Here is a 20,958-nt window from a genome sequence, read left to right as displayed (position 1 = left end):
TTGATGTTCACATCCATTCCTCCAAAGCCTAGATTTTAGGGGGGGGGGAAATTGATAAATCGAAAAAGATCTTCGAAGAATCGTAAAATCTGTGACCTTCACTCAAATATAACTTTTTTGGAACTTCTGTGACCTTTTTTCTCATTCCGTGATGGTACACACCCTGATATAGCCTATTGAACATGTACACCAATGATTTCATTGGAATACGAGAATAAATCTCTAAATTCTTTTATATTGTACACAAAAAAAAACCGATTCTATAAAATAACTTTATAAATTTTTTTTTACATGCAAAACTAGCCCAAGATGTTGGAATTTAGTTCAAACATGTTTATTTCTTGAAAAATTTTACACTTGGAAACCGTAAGATTCCAGAATTTTCTTATGTGGCTCAATGATCTTGGCAACCTTTTCTTTTGCTTGAAGTTTCAGCTTCTATAAAGAAATAAATGAAAAAAAAAGGTGGTTGGATACACATTTTTACAAACAAAAGGTCGATTCAAATCATACCAAATTTACAATATGTTACTACAGCCTCAATTATCAAGACCATATTCCTATTATCAGTTAGCCACAGAGTCAACCAATTTTCGCCCAATTCGTCTTTAATTTCTTTACTTTTCACTGTCTTTAAACAGTAAATAAAAGACACGTAACAAGAAATGTGACGATTGAACAGTAAGACTTAAAATCATAACAGAGATAGACTTGGAAGTCTGTGGGGGGAAGGGGGGGGGGGGCAATGGCCCCACGCCCCCCCCCCCATGCTTAAAATTGAATGATTAATGATAAATTAGCTAAATGCAAAAAGTTTTTGTCAAAGGGAATGTATACTAATGAGGCTTTTATACTAACACAAATCTACATCACACAATAGCCAATTTTACCTCATCACGTTTCTTTCTGTCATAATATGCAGCAGCTTTGGCCTTTCTCTTCAACTCCAAAGTGGATATGACATCCTGATATTTCCATCCAACCTCATGAGACAGACGGCTCAAACTGCAATACTGCAAAGCCAATAAGAAGCCATTAATAAAATGAATTGCAAGCCATCATTTTCACAAGAACACATCTTGAATTTTATGCATCACTGACATTTGAAGAAAAAAGCCATTTGAACACTATATTATGTTTAATGGTGCTCTTCCTCTCAGAATTTTTATAAGTTCACTAGCTATGATACCCGGCGTTGCCCGGGGTTTCTTTAATGAGGTTTTTTTTGGAGGACATGCAAACTGTGTCCAAGTTGAACCAATATGGCGACTTACTGCGCGACTCATGAAATAAACAAATCTAGATTTGAAGAAATGTAGAAATGATTATATATTTTTTTCCTTTTTTAAGGGGCGCTAGGTATTTCGATAAACCTCCACCCCCTGAACTTCAAGTTACCCATCTGCCTAATTCAGCTTCCAAAAAATGCTTAATTAAAGCTGTGGAGTTTTTTCGATCCACTTTTTACGGGCTCATAATTAATTTTAAAATATCCTAACCAACATGAATTCATGAAAATAAATATCAAAAGACAATACAGAGACATTAATTTTCATGCTTGAGGATATAAATAAAAAGTTGAAATCAATGTTATTGCATGGATATCCAAAACAGAAGTAGGTCCGGCTAATCACTTCATATTTAATCTCCTGGGCTTCGTATATCTCTAAGCGAACTCAATATTTCAAAAATCGGGGATTAAATACAACTTTTAAAATTATTGATGGGGCGGAAAACCCCACCAAATTTCCGCATTCCTACAGTAAAATCAGCAATCATTTGCCTGACCCTCAAACTGATGCTGATGATGACGTCTATTCGAAAAGCCTCATTACTGGGAGGATTGAAAAAGTGGCAAACCATTATAAAGGCATAAACTATTATACATAGTCCATTTCGGAGCAGCCTTGGAGCAGCAAAATTCAGGATTCGGAGCAGTTTTGGAGCAGCAAATTCAGGATTTGGAGCAGTTTTGAAGCAGCAAATTTGGGATTTGGAGCAATTTTTTAGCAGCAAAATATGGGATTCGGAGCAGATATTTATAAATTGGAGCAGTGAAATTAACAAGAATATTTTCATTAACCCTCAACCCTTTTCAAAATAAAACTGCACTGTCTTTTTTTATCAAACATCTTTTCGTCAGCTTGATTTTTGTTTTTGGTGTTTCAGGCTTTTGACACCTTGTTTGAAACAGCGGCTGTCATAAAATTTTTTGCACCCGTCTATTTAAGATGATTTTTGCTTACTGAGGGCACTATTTGCTGCCTTGAACAGCAGCACTTCAAATCAGCTAAAAACATTTTATAAGTTTTTAATTTTTTTATACTTGGAAAGAAATTGTTGCAAAATGGGAGAGAATTTCGGAAGAATCAACTCGATGTTTCGCGATTCAGCACTCATTATCTGGCGAGATTGGCAATCTGACACTCGTTGTTTGGCGATATCGACGATTTAACGCTCGTTATTCGGCAAAGTTTCTAAACTAACATTCGTAATTCGGCGGACATGTGCTTTTTACTCCCGGAATGAAAATATTTTTCACGAAACATCAGGATTTAACACAATGACAATCGACTATAGTAATTTCTGCTGCTTTCAGTGACGACCTTTTTTTTAAACGGAAACACTCGAATTTGCACTTTAAAGCTGAAAGGCATTGCAAACCATCTTCAGTTCCGCGATCACGGACAATATCAGGGCTTCACGATGGAAAGCCCGATCAGGGGCCGATAGTTTAAGGCAATAGTTTAAGTATAGTGGAATAAAACACGCTCTTCTCGTAAAGAAACGTTTCGTGGCTAGCAAGAACAAAAACTTTTTGGCGTCCTTTCCGAAATTCCGGGCACACTGAAGCAAAATTCGCTATTTGGCGCAGAAAAATGCGAAAATACGCTATTGGAGCAGGATGGCGCAAGATATTAGTTTTGGCGCAGAGTTCCCACCCCTGCATATACTAACAGGATTAGAGAAGTGACAAACCATTGTAAAGGCATATACACGTCTGAAACACATTGCTAGGGAACCACGGTAACCAAAGTAAATGTTCCGAAAGTGATTGTTGAGGCCCGAAAACCATTGTTGCCCGACAGTTTTTTGCCCATTTCGGGCATTTGCCCTGCTCTGACGAACTTTTAAAGTAGCGTATCGTTCAAGTTGGGTCCCATTTGATATATATGCAAAATTTGGTGACGATCGATCTAAAATTTTAGATTTGTATAGAGAACATACACACACAGACAGAAAATCAATTTTATATATATAGATTTCATTCCTTCTCAATGTAGGTAAGGGATAAAGTATATCATCATTGAGGAAAATACATCAATTCCTTGTTCCATTCTAGAAAAACACATGATAAATATTCAAAGAGAAATTATAAAATAAATGGTACATAATACCCAATAGAATGGTACAAAATAACTTTCTACAATTCGTATGTTCCAATGAAAACTCTTTTTCTTGCTCCAACAGATATTGGTGAAATTACAGTAAAAATTGTAAGGTCCTTGCACAATTCGGCTACTTGTTTTGATATAACTGCAAAGGCTTTTAAAAAGTCTTCCTTCCTACACTTTACAACTTCTTACAAATCTTATAAATAATTGTATATGGGGAATATCTTATGTCTCAAATCAGCAGTTGTGATCCCTATTTACAAAAATATTCAAATGGTTTGCATAACTATAGACCTATTTCTATCTTATCTCAAACCTCTAAATTTTTTGAAACAGTTATTAAATCCTGAATTTACTCTTTTTTTATCTACTAATAATTTTTTGAAAAATCAACATGGTTTTTTTACCTGTCAGAAATACAGAATATGTTCTATTGACATTCACTGAATTTGTTTATAAGAATATAATTCTAATATCATTCTAAAAAAACAATAGGAGTATTTCTAGATATCAAGAAAGCCTTTGACAGTGTTAATCATAGTATACTACTCTCGAAATTATATGCTTACGGAATTAGAGGAAATGCATTCAGTATCATCAAATCTTATCTTTGACAATAGAACCCAGATGGTAAAATGCAATAGCTCTCTGAGTAATGTCATGAAAATAAAAATGGGAGTCCCTCAAGGATCAGTTATAGGCCTGCTGCTATTCATAATCTTTATTAACGATCTTTGTAACCTCGACATAGTAGGTGAAATTATAACCTTTGCTGATGACACAGTCATACTTTATTCAGGAACAGAGTATTTCGCACTCACTGACATTATTAACAACAACCTCATCAAAATTAGAAATTGGTTTCAATGCAATGATTTACAAATAAATGTAACAAAAAGTAAATTTATAAATATTTCTCTTCAATCCATTCCTCAAATCAACCATAATATAACTTTCCATGTCTGTTTACACTTCACCTCGTGCACGTGCCAATGTCTTGAACAAGTAACATCAATTAAATACCTTGGTGTTCATATTGGCCAAAATTTGAAATGGAAATCGCATATTAAATACCTTCAAACTCTGCTCCGTTTCATTTTATATAAGCTCCATCATCTGAAACCGGACATTAATAACCACTTTCTTATAACATACTATTATTCAATGTTTCATTCATATTTAATATATGGTCTCTCAGTTTGGAGAGGAGATTATCTAACTAATATTAAGCCTATTATTTCTCTCCAAAAAAAAAAGCTATCAGATGCATCACTAATGATTATGTTACCCCTCTATTTGATCAATTTCATCGATTAAGAATTCTCCCAGTGTGTGTGTTACCTCTACTTTTATAAAACCTTATTAATAATAAAAAAACACCAATACTCCTTACCTCTTAACGTATGGCGTACTTCTGCTCGTCGAAATGCCATCTACTCACTTTTCATAAAAATATTATTAAAAAGCACGTTTGCTTTCTGATTCCGAAATTTTATAATAATCTACCCAGAGAAATCACTGACACTACTGCATTTACTTCCTTTAAAAAACGCCTCAAACTTTACCTGCTCGAACTCATTAACATTTCTGATTACATCCTCTAACATTATCAGGGCTCCCACTCAAAAAATAAGAAAAAGTAGGAAAACGCAGGAATAAAAAGTAGGATGGGGGGAGGGTAACCCCCTTAGACAACATAATCATAGCATAATGGGAAAAAAATCCCTAAAAAAATTTTTTGCAAAAAAAAAAAAAAAAAAAAAAAAATTGAATTACCTTTTTTTTTTCATAGCACTATTTCAGTTTCCTATAAGATTGACTCAAGCCAAAGCAAAATGATAAATGACTGTTACAAAACCAATTTTTGGCCAAAACAGTGTACTAGCAACCACAGATAATTCTTTGTCTCTCCTCATATCATTACATTACATTCTTTTTTTGGAGTCTTTCAAAGTGATGAGCTTGTCAACTCTCTTCGACAAAGCACAGCAAATTTTGAAGACATACGTTTTTTAAGAATGACGCTCCTTCGAGAGCACTTTCACAAGCACAGTGCAAAATGCGTAGATCACAAGATCCGATGTAAATAAGGCAAGGTGAACCTGTTTTACTGCGTTGTCCATCATTTTTTAAAGGGATTTGTTCACATTTTAATGTTCAATGCCAGTGTAATCATTTTTGACGAATGAAGCACTTCCATTTCTAGCTCATTGTAAATATTGTTTATGCCTCTTCAAGCCTTAAAAATACAGAAGACAACTGAATGCTATTCGGTAGCACCAGAATCACCAAACCTAGAATAGGCCTATGCATCCAACTGCTTAACAGCAAACTGTTGTTTCACCTATTTGCACCGTAATTTTGAATGTTAGTTACTGTCCAAGACCATGAAGTAATAAATACAAAATTATTTTTCCCATCCAGACAGAAGTTTTTAATGACTACTATACTTGTTGAACCCTCAAACTAAGCAAATGAAAAATTAATCAACCAAATAGTCCACATACACCCCCCCCCTCCCCGCAAATAACCTTAAAAATGATAAAATTTCTGCTTTGGCAGAATCATTAATTGCATTCAACATTTGTAATATTTGACAATATATCAATGATTTCCTGCTCAATTAAAATCAATTACATAAATTTAGTCGATAGGATTTGGTAAAAAAGTAGGACAAAACCGAGAAAGTATGACATTTTACCAAAAACTAAAAAAAGTAGGACGAGTGGGAGCGCTGCATTATGCTTAATTAAATCATATCTTTAAATAAATCACCTTCCATAATCCTGTACCAATTCATGCGTTGGCTCAATATTTATTATGTATATCGTTAATGTTATTCATATTTTTTTTCTTTTGTGCATCTCGTGTCAATAAAGAACTGATGTTGATATTATTAATATGTAATTTTTATAGCACTTCCGCCGTTGCATGAGAATTTATTTACAATAACCCCAGAAGGCATGAAATACACTTATACTGGAAGAAAAAAAAAATAATAATAGTCAGTACGGGAAGCACTTCGCATACGGAGTCAGGTCGAAATCCCCAATACTGGAAGCAAATCTTGCGTAGGAGGCACATACAAGTTCTGGTGGAAGACTGTTCCATATTCTTGCCACACGGCATCTATATCTGTGGAAAAAGCAATCCCCTTCTAGCCATTGGTATTCTTATTTGGAAGTGATGTCTACATAGGTTAACTCGCCTGTCTATGATCTCAAAGAAAGGCTCTCTCGATGGTAGATAAACAATTTGGTTTAATATAATAAATAATAATTATATAATATAATTAATTTAAAGAATATCCTTTATTATTTATATTGCAATTTTTAACACATTTATTTTTTGTTAATTATACTATTTTTTATCTGTAACTACTATATTTTTTTATTTTCCCCCCATCACATATCTGAAAATAATATCACTGTACTATATTTTTTAAACCTATTCATTGTAACAACCAGTATGGGACATTTGTCTCCTTGGTTGATAATATCATATAACATGTATTTACATAAATTGTAAAATAAATTTGAAGGGAAAAAAAAAAAAAAAAAAAAAAAAAAAAAAAAAAAAAAAAAAAAAAAAAAAAAAAAAAAAGCTTTCTCAGCTGGTAGTGCATGTTAATAAATCATTTGACTCATCAACATAAATTATCATCACTGAAAGCATCTTATATATAAATGTGAAAGTATGTCTGTTCTTTATACAAATCTACAGTTTTAGACCGATCGTCGCCAGATTTTGCATATATACCAAACAGCACCGGGATTGAACAGTAGGCTACTTTAAAAGTTCGCCAGAGCTGGGCAAATGCCCCAAATGGGCGAAAAACTGTCGGGCAACAATGGTTTTGGGGCCTCAACAATCACTTTCGGAACGTTTATTTTGGCTACCAACAATGCATTTCACATGTATATATATGCCTTTACAATGGTTTGTCACATCTTTAATTGTTATTATAACAGTTTATTCCCGTATAACGGTTTGTAACTTTTCCAATCCCAGTAATTGAAGAAAACCCAGGAAGAGTGCTGTTTATTTCTGCTAGCCTATAAACAGGATATCCTGTAAGTGCTAATACGGCCTTTATCTCATCAACTATAGCTATGGTCATTAAAAAAAATCTATTTTCAACAAATTTTTAAACACTTCATTCAAACCAATCGGTTTTATCATTTAACAAAATGTATCTCATTTGGCCAATTATCCCCCAATTTTAACAGTGCATTCTGTCTCAGCTGGTAGCGCATGTTGATAAATCATTGGATTCATCGCCATAAGTGATCATCACAGACAGTATTTTTAAAGCACAGCTGAAACCTGACAGGGAGCTGGACAAATTGCAAAAAAAATCTAAGTGCCAGAGCAATTTTTTAGGTGCCAAAAAAATTTTACCTCAAGATTCAAAATAATGCTTCTTTTGACTATTTTGGGACATAACGACTCTTTCACGTTCGATATAAATTCCAAAACATTTGTGCTGATCCCAGCTTGCAATTTAGTAACTACACAAAAAATTTTAGGCGACAATACCAATTTTTTAGTCACCATGGCATAGCTGCCAACTTTTAAAAATGAAAATTAGGTAGATTTTCACGCGGACGCGTATTTTATACTAAAACCACTCCCTAATAAATACAAAAACGATTTTTCCAAATAAAATAGGAATTTTTATAAATAAAATAGGGATTTTCCACACATAAAAGTTGAAGCATAGGTAATAAAATCCCTACTCAAAAATTGAAATAAAATAAAAAAGGAATTTTACACACATGGGATGTTAAACAATTGGGAATAAAATCCCTATGCAAAAAAAAAAAAAAAAAAAAAAAAAAATGAAATTGGAAGCCAAAACTTCAATTGTGATCTAAAAAAAAATACACACACATATATACTGTGTTCAATCAGAAATGATGTGAACAAACATTCTGTGCGAATGACCCAAAAATCATCGGAAGATGCAGGAAAAGGAATCAATTTTTGAAGAACACTGTTCTTGAATGTTTTTTTGATTTCACATGGGTGATGTCAGTCTTTCCACCATGACAGATGTTTATATTCTTAACACAACTTGTACAAAAGCGTTTTTTCTGGACCGTTTGATGAAAGGAAATTCATCGAAATAAGTATATTTAAAATGGATTAAATATATTTTTTTGCTTATCAGTATTCATGTTTTGTTATCGCACGTACATAACTTCAACAAAAGAGGAAGTTTTGTCCACATGCGCCACTATAATTTTCAATTATCCAGGACTACTGGCTACTAAGCTGTTTTCCTGCATGATAAGACAAACAACTTTCTTTTTTACCATCAGAGGGTTTGTAAAACTTCCTGAAAAGAGGAATTTCCCACTATTTCCCTTATTTACAATGTATGACGTCATTTCGAAAGGGGGAAAAACAGAGGCAAAAGACTTTTTGCCCACCGAGAAATTCCTTAGGAATTGTTTTCAGAAGCAGGGATTCTTTTTAAATGAAGTAGGGAATTTTTAAGGATTTTCATAAAAATTTGGGAGATTTAAGAACTTTTCGGGAGGTTGAGAGATGAAGCTAAAATTCGGGAGACTTGGCAGCTATGCCACGGGGACCTGGCATTCGAGATTTGTCCATCCCTGCTGATAACAAAACCAATTAGTAAGCCAAAACTTTGCAGTTACGTAACCAGTCATTGATTTCTAGTCAAACTGTGAATCAGGCACACAATTTAAAATGGATTCTAAACCACACCTATTTAGTCAAAACTCAACAACCAAGCCAATCAAAGCCGAAATTAATATCCTTGGGCAGGTAGCTAAAACAAACAACCCAACAGCATAACATTTGAACGTGACATTTCAACGACTAGATGATTTCAGTCTTGTATGCAAAACGTCACCTATTTCTCATCATAAAAAAAATTTAAGATGTTAACAGTACCTTCTCAGTTGGCAGTGCCTGTCAATGAATCTATTAAATGAGAATTTTGGTTGTTTCACTGCCTCAGAATATTTGCCATATCACAAAGCATGATCATCAGGATCTATCACTATCACTGGCAGACACATTTATTGATCTTCAAAAGTTACAACAAATGGTTCTGAAAGTTGTGTGTAATGACTCACCAACCTCTGAAACGGATATTACAAAAAAATTGGTGTAGAGATTGATTTGGCCTCTGAAGTAATTTTTTTCTTGACTATTTTGGAGGCTCATCAGTGGCAAAACTTTGAAAAAAATTCTATCAGCCCAATGGTCCCCAAAGATGGATAAAAATTAGATGTGAAAGGTGGTTATGAAATAGGTCATACCAGACCAATAGAATTTTAGTTAATCCACTGCCTCAGAATATTTGTCATATCACAAAGCACGATCATCAGGATCTATTACCATCATTGGCAGATACGCAAACTGATTCCAAAGTTTACAACAGTGGTTCTCAAGGTGTGCGTCAGGCAAGGTTAGTAAAAAAAACCAGCTTTTGTTTTAAGGTTGACCCCCCCCCCCCATTGACAGCAAAATGTCGTCATCAGCTCTGCCCCTCTGAATCCTAATACATATTGGTGGGATTAAAGTCGTACATACACGAAGGGGGCGGGCTCATGCACCCCCCAATGATCAAGAATTTTTTTAAATTGAAATTTGATAAATCGCATAAACGCTCTTGGCCCACGGACCAAATATGGTCCTACGGGTTATCTGATGTGGCCTGCCTTCCTCAAACCCAATTTTATAAGTGGCACATTTACAGATCCCTAAGTGTCCCATAGTACAATTCCAGAGCATTTAAGCTGCCCGTGGCACATTTTAAGATCACTTAAATGACAAGCCGACACAGTATCAGAACTTTTAAGCGATCTGTGACACATTTAGAGATGACTTGAGTGACATGTGAAGTAGTTTTAGAGCAATTAAGTGGAAGCCAATGCGGTTCTACATCACTCAAGTTACCTGCGGCATATTCTCAGATTATTTAAGTGATCCACGGCATATAATTATGGATCACTTGAGTGATGGCACAGTTCCAGAGCACTTAAGCAGCCCGCAACACATTTCGAGATCACTTGGATCTGCAAAACATTTAGAGATAGTAGGGCACTTATCAATAGGGGGGAATGTTACTTTAAGTGCCCACAAACTACCGATAGGTTTTTCTCGTTTTTGGAGAGTAAGATGCCATTAGGAATAGTTCATATTTTCATAAAGGGCGGTTGATGACGTAAGCATTATCCAAACCCCCTCCCCCATTGTCATCAAACGTCAGCAAATCAGAAACCCCCTCTCCCATCGATGCTGATTTAATACTTGAATGGCCCTGCAACGACCCTTTTTCAACTATGTTTATTATTATTAATCTATTTTTAATTATTTATGTCGGTGTGGCAACATGTCTATTTTTATGTAGTCACAGCTGACTATTATTGTTGTTTGTTTACATTCGCAGGGCTCAGCATGGATCATGGCTTTAAAACTAGTGACCAAAATGTTTTATGAAAGAGACCAAATGGACAATGAATTTTGATTATTACCAAATTGAATGAATTGAAATTGAATTTAGTTTTTACTAAACTTTGCATTTCAATGGAACTCATCGAAATTGTTTTTTTTTACATAATAGTGTGAAATAATTAAATCAAACTCAAACGCATTCTGCTAACCAGAAAAGTTTTGAATAACTTATCAAATTTATCAACTATGTATGAGAGAGTAACTACATTACATCCTTTGTAAGTAATAGTAGCAATGCCTTTCCCCCATGTTGCTCTCCACAACCCATCTTAAAATCAATTTAAACAGGAAAAACTTCAAAACGGGAAAAAGTTTTCACATCAAAGAAGGAAAAAAAATGAAAAAACAAAATTTGATGAGAGAATTTGTCCCATCTACATTCCAGTTGATTTTTCATTCACGTTATGCTATGAATGACAGTATACAAAATGTACTCAAACTTTTTTAACTAGTACAAATTTGATTTACATAACCAGGTTTGTATAATACGTTCCAACAAATTTTAAGAAATTTACTATAATGATTAAAAAATATAAAATTAAATTTTTATTATTTTAAATTATTAAATTAAAAATTACTTAAATTACTGAATTAAATAAATTATTAAATTAATTAATTTAATTATTAAATTATACATTGAGGGAGGGCAATCCACCCTCCCCCAGTGTCAATGGCAGAGCCTTCTGATGTAACTGTCGACAATTGATATGTATACATATGACATGATGTATATCAATTGTCATCCTGCTGCACCCCTAAGATCCTCAAGTCTATCTCCACCTATGGCTGGACTGGGAAGGGTGGGTGAGTCTACTCTTTTCCGGGGCGGGGGGAGGGGGAGATCAAAATAATACTGCTCTTGGGCGAGGAAAAAAATAAACCAGTTTTGAAATCGTTTGGTTTTTGAGAGAAAATTTTAATATATATATATATTTTTTTTACACACAACACACCCCTACAAAAAAAAAAAAAAAAAAAAAAAAAAAACAATTTACTTCTATACTTAGAAACTATAGTTTTGGTCCCTCCCCCGTAATTTTTAGCAGAAAAATAGACTTCGCGGCCTTACCCGGTAAATTTTCCATGAACCTTGTAAGCACCAACATGGTTTTTTTCGCGCCAAGGAATCACATTTTACATTGGTCAATTCAAGATGGCTGACAAAGGGCACATAAAATTACAAAAATATATATAATTTATAATATCAACCTAATATGCAGCAATATGCAAAAATCGATAAATATATCCGGAAATACAGAAAATTAGGATAAAATGAACACAAAATTGAATCAACGATATACAGGGTTTATAAATTTGGTTGATACAGAGTTTATGGATGCTGCTGTCAGGGCTACCTATTTTAGCATGAAAAAAAGTCGCCACATTAGCGCCAACTCCTACCGTAATTTTCAACGAACAAAAACAGTGAATTCGCCCCCACCCGGGACATCCGATTTACCATGGCTGCAATACGATTGTTTTTTGTGGAGGGGAAACAATTTTTTTACTGCCCCTTGACTGTGAAATTCAATAATTTTGCAAAGGAATTTTTATTGCCTTTTTTTAAATATACCATTCCATCAAAAATGTAGTCTGAGGCATTGCCCCCCCCCCCCAGTTTTGGATCTGATCAAGGTATGTAGCAACTCGGGTCGCAAGTACGAACAAAAATTTACCATTGCCCGGGACCGGTATTGATTTTTTTAAAACACAAAAAGAGTGAACTCTGCACCTTTCCTTGTTCAACACCCGTGGAACCAGACGCCCTCCCTCTCCGAGGTCTAAAAAGGGGGTTTTCACACAACACCAAGAATGGTCAATATTAAGTCAACAATCAGTATCGCGAAGATGCTTTAAATTAAGTTACGGCCAGAAGTGGATGAAGGTCAGTTGAGGGCCGGGAATAAAAAAAATTAATATTAGGCCCTTTAAATTAAGAAAAAAAGTGTAATGTAGGGACCAAAGGCGGGCTCTGTGTCACCACCGTTAAATCCACCTCTATTTGCGGGTCGCATGCACGTTAGTTAATCGAGTTTTTATCAGCCTGATGACCAATTTTCATCTGATTTGGAAACCCCTGTGTTAAACTACACGCTGAATTACAGGATTCTGTGATCTTTTGATAAATAGTTCTCCTTTCTATCGTATTTGAGACTACGGTTTCTTGCTGAGATTTAAATCCAGTTAGAAAAACAGTACGAATTGTATTCCTAGATTTTTAGATCGCGATTTTCAATCGGATGATTTTTTTTTATTGTAAGTAAATTCAAAATACCTGCAAGATTCTTTAACCTTCGCCAGCTATAACAGTATTATCCCGCTGCGTGCAAGTTAGTTTCTGAACGGGCTCTCTTAAATAGTCATTTCAAATAACATTGAAAAAATTAACAAAAGTAACGATAGAAAAACAACAAATGTTGTTTTTGAACTTGTTTGATGCTCCAAGAAAAGAATTCAGCCCTTGGGACAAAATTTTTAAAACAAATAAAATAAAGGATCAATTTTAAAATGAAATGAAAGAACGAATGAGCACGTGGGGAAATAAGAAAAGGGTTGTAGAAGGAGAAAATATCCTTTGTTGTAAGTAGGTTCTATATACGGGAAGGGGGCTAACGACCGTAGTTCTTCATATGAAAAAAATACATATATTCAGGTCAGTTTTATAAGACGTTGAAAAAAAAACAACCACTTATACCATCTTATGCATTTAAAGATATACCATCAAAATGTACCCCAAAAATACAAAATGTGGTAATAAAATGTGATAAAAATGAAAAATTTAGGCTAATAATGAGCCAATATGATATTTTTCGAGGGGGGAAAAAAATGATACTTAGGCCACAAAAAAATTAAATTTTTTGAAAAAAACCACTTGGTTTAAACCAGGGTTAGCAAGGTTTTGGACAGTACGGTAAAAACAATGGTATTTACTGTCCAAAACCTCCTATTTATAACTATAAGTGAAAAACTTTGCAGTTTGATGAAGAGGTAACTTCTATAATCAAATAATAAACTTTATATTATATAAAAATTATATATTAAAATTACATTAAATATAAAATTTTGTAATTCAAAACAATGTGCAAAGGGTTATATGACTGATAGCAGGTTATCAAACAATTGAAAACTGAACTGTCTTGAGGTTAAATATTAGATTTATGGAAACATGAAAGATACAAGAATGGGATAGAAATTTTTCACATGAAAATTAGAAAAAAGCAATCGATATGACTACAGAATGAAATTAAACTTGCATAATAATCGAACACTAATAATTAAGCTCAGCTGCGCCTTTTAACATTTGATAACACATAACTAATTTAGCTGCGTTATTTGTGCCAAGATGATTTGTAATATAACAAAATCTGAAAACATTCTTTCAATTGATGCATAACTTGGGGGACACGAAAATAAAAAACAATGTGTTAAAGACAGTCTTCTGATAAGCCTTCTTCCAGTGTTTTTCTTCACTGTCCTAAATACAGTACCTGCTTCATAATCGTACATGAAAAATGACAAGTGAAGTAGAAATAACATTTACAACTAACTAAAAAATTAAAAACTGTTTATTTAAACAGTTATACGAGTGATATTAATTTACTATCAGATTTCCAGCCTAAAACCATAAATTTGGTGAAACAATTAACTTAGAAAAAAACCAAATGACACCGTTTTGAAATATTTTTGATATAGTTGGTGTTTTATTTTCTGCTAGTATTTTTTTAAATACGTTAGTGTGATGGGAAAAAACACAAACCCCCCAAAGGTGTCCGCATAACATTTTGAAACTTGGAGGTTTTGGACAGTTTTAGACACTTTTTCCCACGTGTCCTGTCCAAAAACCTAACCCTGGTTTAAACCAAACAACGCTGGCGTCAGGGGTCAGCCACCTGTGAGGAGCGTCACAAAAAGTTGATGTAGTGATTCATGTCTGTTCAGTGATCTAAAGTTTTTCTCCCATAGATTATTACGGAGGGAGCCGCAGGTGGAAAAGGTTTGACGACCACTGAGTGGGTCAGGTGGTGACAAAATCCCCAGGTGTGAAGAGAATATGAAACATTCATGCCAGACAGATAGAATATTATTTGTTCCACACCGCCTCAGAATAATTGCTATATCATAAAGCATGATCATCAGGATCTATTACCATCATTGGCAGACGCAGAAGTTCCCTAAAAGATAAGCGATTCAAAAAAATTGTAAGAGTGAAGTGGTTATGAAACAGGTCATTAGTGGTTATGAACAGATCATCACGATTCGCTATAGTTTGGACTATTACTGGATTTGATAAGAGATCGTTCAAGTATTATGCCAGCAAGCATTAATGGGGGGGGGGTCCCTTGTTTTGCTGACTTTTAATGACGAGGGGGGTGTTTGGATTATGCTTACGTCATTAACCCCCATTTACAAGAAATGAAATATTCTTAATGGCATCTTACTCTGTGCGCCAAAAACGAGTAAAGATTTTCCCTTATTTGTGGGCACCTGGACTAACATTCTACCTATTGCATAGCTGCCAACTTTTGAAAATGAAAATTCTGGAGATTTTCGCACAAACCCGTATTTTATGCTAAAACCACTCCCTAATAAATACGAAAGGGATTTTTCCAAATAAAATAGGGATTTTCCACACATAAAAATTAAAGCATTGGAAATAAATCTCTACGCACAAAGCGAAATTGGAGGCGAAAACTTCAAAATGGTGATCCAAAAAAATTAATAAATATTTTGTTCAATCAGGAACGCTATGAACAAACATTCTGCACGAATGACCCCAAAATCATTGGAAGACGAAGGGGGGAAAAACGTCAATTTTGGAAGAAAACTGACTTTTTCATTTCATATGAGTGATGATGGCAGTCTTTCCATGACCGATGTTTATGTCCGTAACACAACTTGTACAAAAAGGAAAAGTTGGCCCTTTTCTGGAACGTTTGATGAGAGGAAATTCGTCAGAATAAGTATCTTTAAAACCGTTTAAATATGTTTTTGTTTATCAGTATTCATGTTTTGTTATATCGTACATACGTAACTTCAACAAAAGAAATTTTGACCATATGCACGTCACTATAATCTTCAATTATTATCCAGGACTATTGGCTGCTAAGCTATACTTCCCTGCATGATAAGACAAACAACCGTCTTGTTACCATCAGAAAGTTTGTAAAACTTCCTTAAAAAAGGAATTTTCCCATTCACAACGTTTGACGTCATTTCGAAAGGAGAAAAAAAAGAGGCTTCATGCCCCACAAGAAGTTCCTTAGGGATTGCAGGGCTCCCACCCGAAAAATGAGAAAAAGTAGGGAAAACGCAAGACTAAAAATAGGATGGGGGTGGGTAACCCCCTTTTATTCGCACCATAATTTTGAATGATGAAAGTTACTGTCCAAGACCACGAAGTAATAAATACAAAATTATTTTCCCATCCAGACAGAAGTTTTTAATGACTACTATACTTGTTGAACCCTCAAACTAAGCAAATGAAAAATTAATCAATCAAATGGTCCACATACCCAGGGGTCTGTCCAGCCGGAATTTGGGTCCGGAAAACAGCCCCTTCACAAAATTCCGGGGCTAAAAAACAGACCCTTCACAAAATTCCAGGGCTAAAAAAACAGACCCTTCACAAAATTCTGGGGCTAAAAAAAAGATGTTTCACAAAATTTGGAGGATAATAAATGGGTCCATCACAAAATTCCGGAAAACTAACCCTTCATGAAAATTACGTCGTAAAAAACGAACTTTTGAGACTGCTGTGGGACAAAATTCTTATCAATTATGACCCTAGCCGTAATAGAAAGCCATTGATGTTTTATTTTAAGCATGCATTGTTGGCCCAACACCACCATCCCCCTCCCCCCATAGATGAGTAATCTTATCTAAAGAAGTTGTTGGTAAAACGAAGGATTTTCAGCGCGATAAGAGGAAGAGGGATCCCCTAAATTCTTATAATTTACAAATCGTGGCTGGAAGCCTTTGTTCTGGAACTCGAAGGTTTTTCATCTTTCCCCTTGTATGATTTTTAGACTGAAAAATTAAAATAATATGTACCATAATAGTGAAATAAACCAATTAGTTATTCGTGGAAATGCTTGAAATATGAAAGGGTAATGGATATATTCTCGCGGTCTGGCAGTTGAGAAACTGTTTTAAAACATTTAGGGATTTTCCATTAGTAAAAGGGAAAATTTAAGGATATTTTCCTGTTGCAAAAATCACGACACAGAACCAGCCATCGCAAATCATGGCCAACCAGTAGATTAAAGTCCTTGGATTAAATTACCTCTCAAAAGTCATATCTTGCGAACTAAAAAATCTCAGTCGGGCCCGAAACCAGGGTTGTCAAATTTGCTCCCCGGGCTGGGTTTTTTTGCCTAAAAAACCCGGTTCTTTTGGGGAAAATGTATTTTTTAAGGGAATGTTGTTTGTTTTCGAAGGAAATGTGTTACTTTCAGGTTAAAATTTTAGTTTGAGCTTAGTTTATGTATTCCAAAAATTGCTGAAATATTTTTTAATGATTTTTTAGGAACAAAAATGTGATAATTTCTTGGAATCACAAACACCCTTTTTATAATTCTTCTACCTTTTTTATGTAAGCATTTAGGTACGAGATCCACATATTAAAATATTTTACAAGAAATCACAAACAGAAAATTTTAACCATGGACCTTAGTTCAAAAAATATACCTGATATATGTGATAAGTAGAGCCCGGATTATATGCAAATGCATATGTGCATATGCATTTGCATATTTTGGCTTTTTTTAGCATTAATGCATATAAATGCATAAAATCAAAGAATTTCCAGTATAAGTGCATATTTTTGAAGGTTTACTTAAGCTCACTTTTTTTTTAATAATTTTCCAAATAAATATTTTTCATAGTATTTTCATAACATCGATTTTTTTTCCCCGTATGTGAAATTTAGTGAATTAATACATATTTATAAAGGGTGTGGGTCATAATCCCGACAAGTCACAATCCCGACGGACGAAATCCCGACAAGTCGAAATCCCGACACGGTCAGAATCCCGACAAGTCGAAATCCAGACAGGGTCAAAATCCCGACATGGTCAAAATCCCGACATGGTCGAATTTAAAAATTCAATTTCCATGTATAAGCCGCATTTCGCGATTTCTGTTGGGATTTGAATTTCTCTCGGCGAGGGGCGTTGGGACGCCGATATAAAGTATTTTACGACTACTAACTGTTTTATTGTAAGGCTATTTCTAGAGATGTGTCAAAATGTTAATTTTGTTTTTAGAAATAGTGTCGAAATTCTTTTATTACTGCTATTTTCGTTATTGAGCAGCTACAACAAACTGAAAACTAAAAAAATGCCTGAATAAAAAATATGTAGTTATTTGCATATGCTGTATACATATATATGAGGGGATATTTTTTGGTAAAAATGAAATACATATGCACTAATAGAAAACATGTATTTTAAAAACACATTCGCTTTTTTTTGCATGGTGTATTTTTTAATGCATATTTTCTCTTTTTTAACCTTTTACCGGCCGAATTCAGATTCCAAGTGATTTTCATTATTTTTTTTGTTAATTTCTCCTTCTGATTTTTTAGTTAAGAGATATCAATCGAGAAATTGAAGAAATAAAATTTCCCTATGCGTTTTCTTGAATGTTCCCAATTGGGAACATTGGCCGGATCTGACTAAACATAATTTTCGCAGTGAAGCCATCTTACAGGATGATACAAAATTCGTCATCATTTAATAAATTTATTTTAAAAATTAAAGAATATACATATAGAATTTTAAAAATGATGGAAATAAATTTCTCTCGAATACACTCAAAAGACATGTATATCTGGATTATAATAAAGAGCTTATGATGAGCTGAAATGCTGGTCTAAACTTCACAAAAGAATACATACATACAAGTTTAGGTTTTTGTATGGATCCCTTGGTAAGTTAAAAGATATTATTTAAAAATATAAAGAGAGAGAAAATATTATTTACATCTCTGGTACCTAAAGGCACAGGCTCCGATGACTGCTTACTAGAATATTCCATTTTATATGGGAAACCACATTGTTTGAGCAAATCATCCAAATTTTAAATCCAAAGCGAATCGGTTTTCCCCATATAAACATCTTACTTGAATGATGAGCGTAATACGGTACTATTGATTCATCGATGCTTAGTTTATCATGGAACAACCCAAACCGAATGTGTGTGAATTTTTTATTTAATTCATCATAGATAGCCAACTTATCACCGGGTCGTAAGAAAGAGTTATCCATCAAATGGAAGTTATTTTTTATGTCTCTAAAGTTATTTCTCGGCATAACAGTGGGGACGATCGGTACTGCTGTGTCTACTGAAAGTACCCCAGTAATCATTTTCACTTGGTATTCTGTGATACCCACTTAGCAAAACAAATCCAAAAAACTTTGCGATTTTTTTCCACTCAATTTTCAAATTCGATCCATGTTGTGCGACATAAATATTTGTCATCTCAGCCAAGTAACTGAGGTACTCTTGCGGTAAAAATTTGAAAAAAATATTAATCGAGTCGGCTTGCACTTAGCTCAGCAAACTTATGACTGATTGCTTCAGTAGGTTCACTTATATTTTTGTCGAATGCAGTACTTTTTTTCCACTTTGGTAGCATGAATTTTAGTCTTTTGGCACTTGACAAATGATGTTTTCTTAGTTTTTGACTGGGTAATTATCTGATCTTTGAAAGGCAATTTTGATGTAGAAGGCATGTTGATAGGATCTACAAATTCACCCACAAATGAACTACGTGGTGATCTTAAAACACAGATATCCACAAACATCTGCAGGAACGACCGGCCAAGCATGTTGTCATCGATATCTTCCTCATCTGTAGCCCGCTCATTTTCATCAGGCAGTAGCTGGCACATTTCGAATTCTTCATCAGAGAGATGTGATATATCAGAATCTCTCAAACTCAGTCAAATAAGCTCTAGTATAACAAAAAAGATGGTAAAAAGAGGTGTAGAAAGTCGCAAGACCAGATATCAACTGAGAACTGAAAGACCAACATACCTACAGAATCACTCTAAACAAAGAGGGAAGTTGGGGGGGGGGGGGAGAGAGGAAGCAAGGTCAGTCACAGAAAAAAGGAGGTGCTGCATGTAAACATCGGAATGTGAAATTTGATTCTTTTCCTTCCTTTTGAGACACACCAGAGAGAGGGAAAAAGCAATAAATTGTTTTTCGGAATGCCACTCCTCTGCATTGCACTTTAGAATAGTCAGTAGTGGCCAATGTTCCCAATTGGGAACAATCGTAGGAAAAGTTCCCTGGAATTCAAACAAATTTTTTTTCTCTCTCATTGAGCATTTCTTATCATTCTTGGCAATATTCTACAATTAAAAAAAAATTGAGATGCATGTATGTTTACAAAAACTATTTTAATAATTAAAACATAAACTTACAGATAATTTCCCTTGAAAATGGGTGATTTTAGAATAATAAATTGATATGATAAGAGCTGAATCGAATAACTTTTGTCTTTTCTAAATTAAGTTCAGAACCTTATATGTTCAGGGGAAAAAAATCAGCTATTTTCGTTAAAGAGAAATATTTTTTTTGAATTAATCAAAAGTATGTTCCCAATTGGGAACATTGGCCGTTAAAAGGTTAATGCACATTTTCCATTTTTTTATACATATTTCGGAATTTTTGACTTTTCAAGATTTCTAATGCATATTCTGGGGTGTTTAATGCATATTTTGGAATTTTTGACTTTTTCAAGATTTCTAATGCATATTCTGGGGTGTTTAATGCATATTTTGGAATTTTCAGTGCACATTTTAAATTTTAAGTGCTTATTTTTGCATTTTTAAGTGCTTATTTTTGCATTTTTAAGTGCATATTTTTGCATTTTTAAGTGCATATTTTTACATTTTTAAGTGCATATTTTTACATTTTTAGAGCATATTTTGCCACTTTTTTAGTGCATATAATCCGGGCTCTAGTGATAAGCATACCTACAGAAATTTATTTATAATACACAATTTTCCACACACACAAATCTTTGTACAAATAAATTGAAGCATCTGTGAAGAAGCGAA

The 20,958-nt window shown here is 34.1% G+C and overlaps 1 protein-coding gene across 1 annotated transcript in view; it reads right to left on the bottom strand.

The window, feature by feature from the left end:
* Positions 1-318: 318 nt before the first annotated feature.
* RpL13A (ribosomal protein L13A) overlaps positions 319-20,958 on the bottom strand; it is a 48,075-nt gene continuing 27,435 nt past the window's right edge. Inside the window, exons 5-6 of the mRNA XM_089254782.1 lie at positions 891-1,013; positions 319-438 (exon numbers count right to left, since the gene is read on the bottom strand). Coding sequence (XP_089110908.1) covers positions 352-438; positions 891-1,013 — 210 coding nt within the window. The 3' untranslated portion in view covers positions 319-351. The remainder of the gene's footprint in view (positions 439-890; positions 1,014-20,958) is intronic.

The sequence above is a fragment of the Pholcus phalangioides genome, unplaced genomic scaffold (assembly GCF_987345545.1).
Source record: "Pholcus phalangioides strain wild (caught in Gottingen) unplaced genomic scaffold, Ppha-v1.0 ptg000042l_1, whole genome shotgun sequence".
Lineage (NCBI taxonomy): Eukaryota > Metazoa > Arthropoda > Arachnida > Araneae > Pholcidae > Pholcus > Pholcus phalangioides.
The sequence above is the reverse complement of the archived record's forward strand: the minus strand, read 5'-3'. Positions and strand labels throughout refer to the sequence as shown.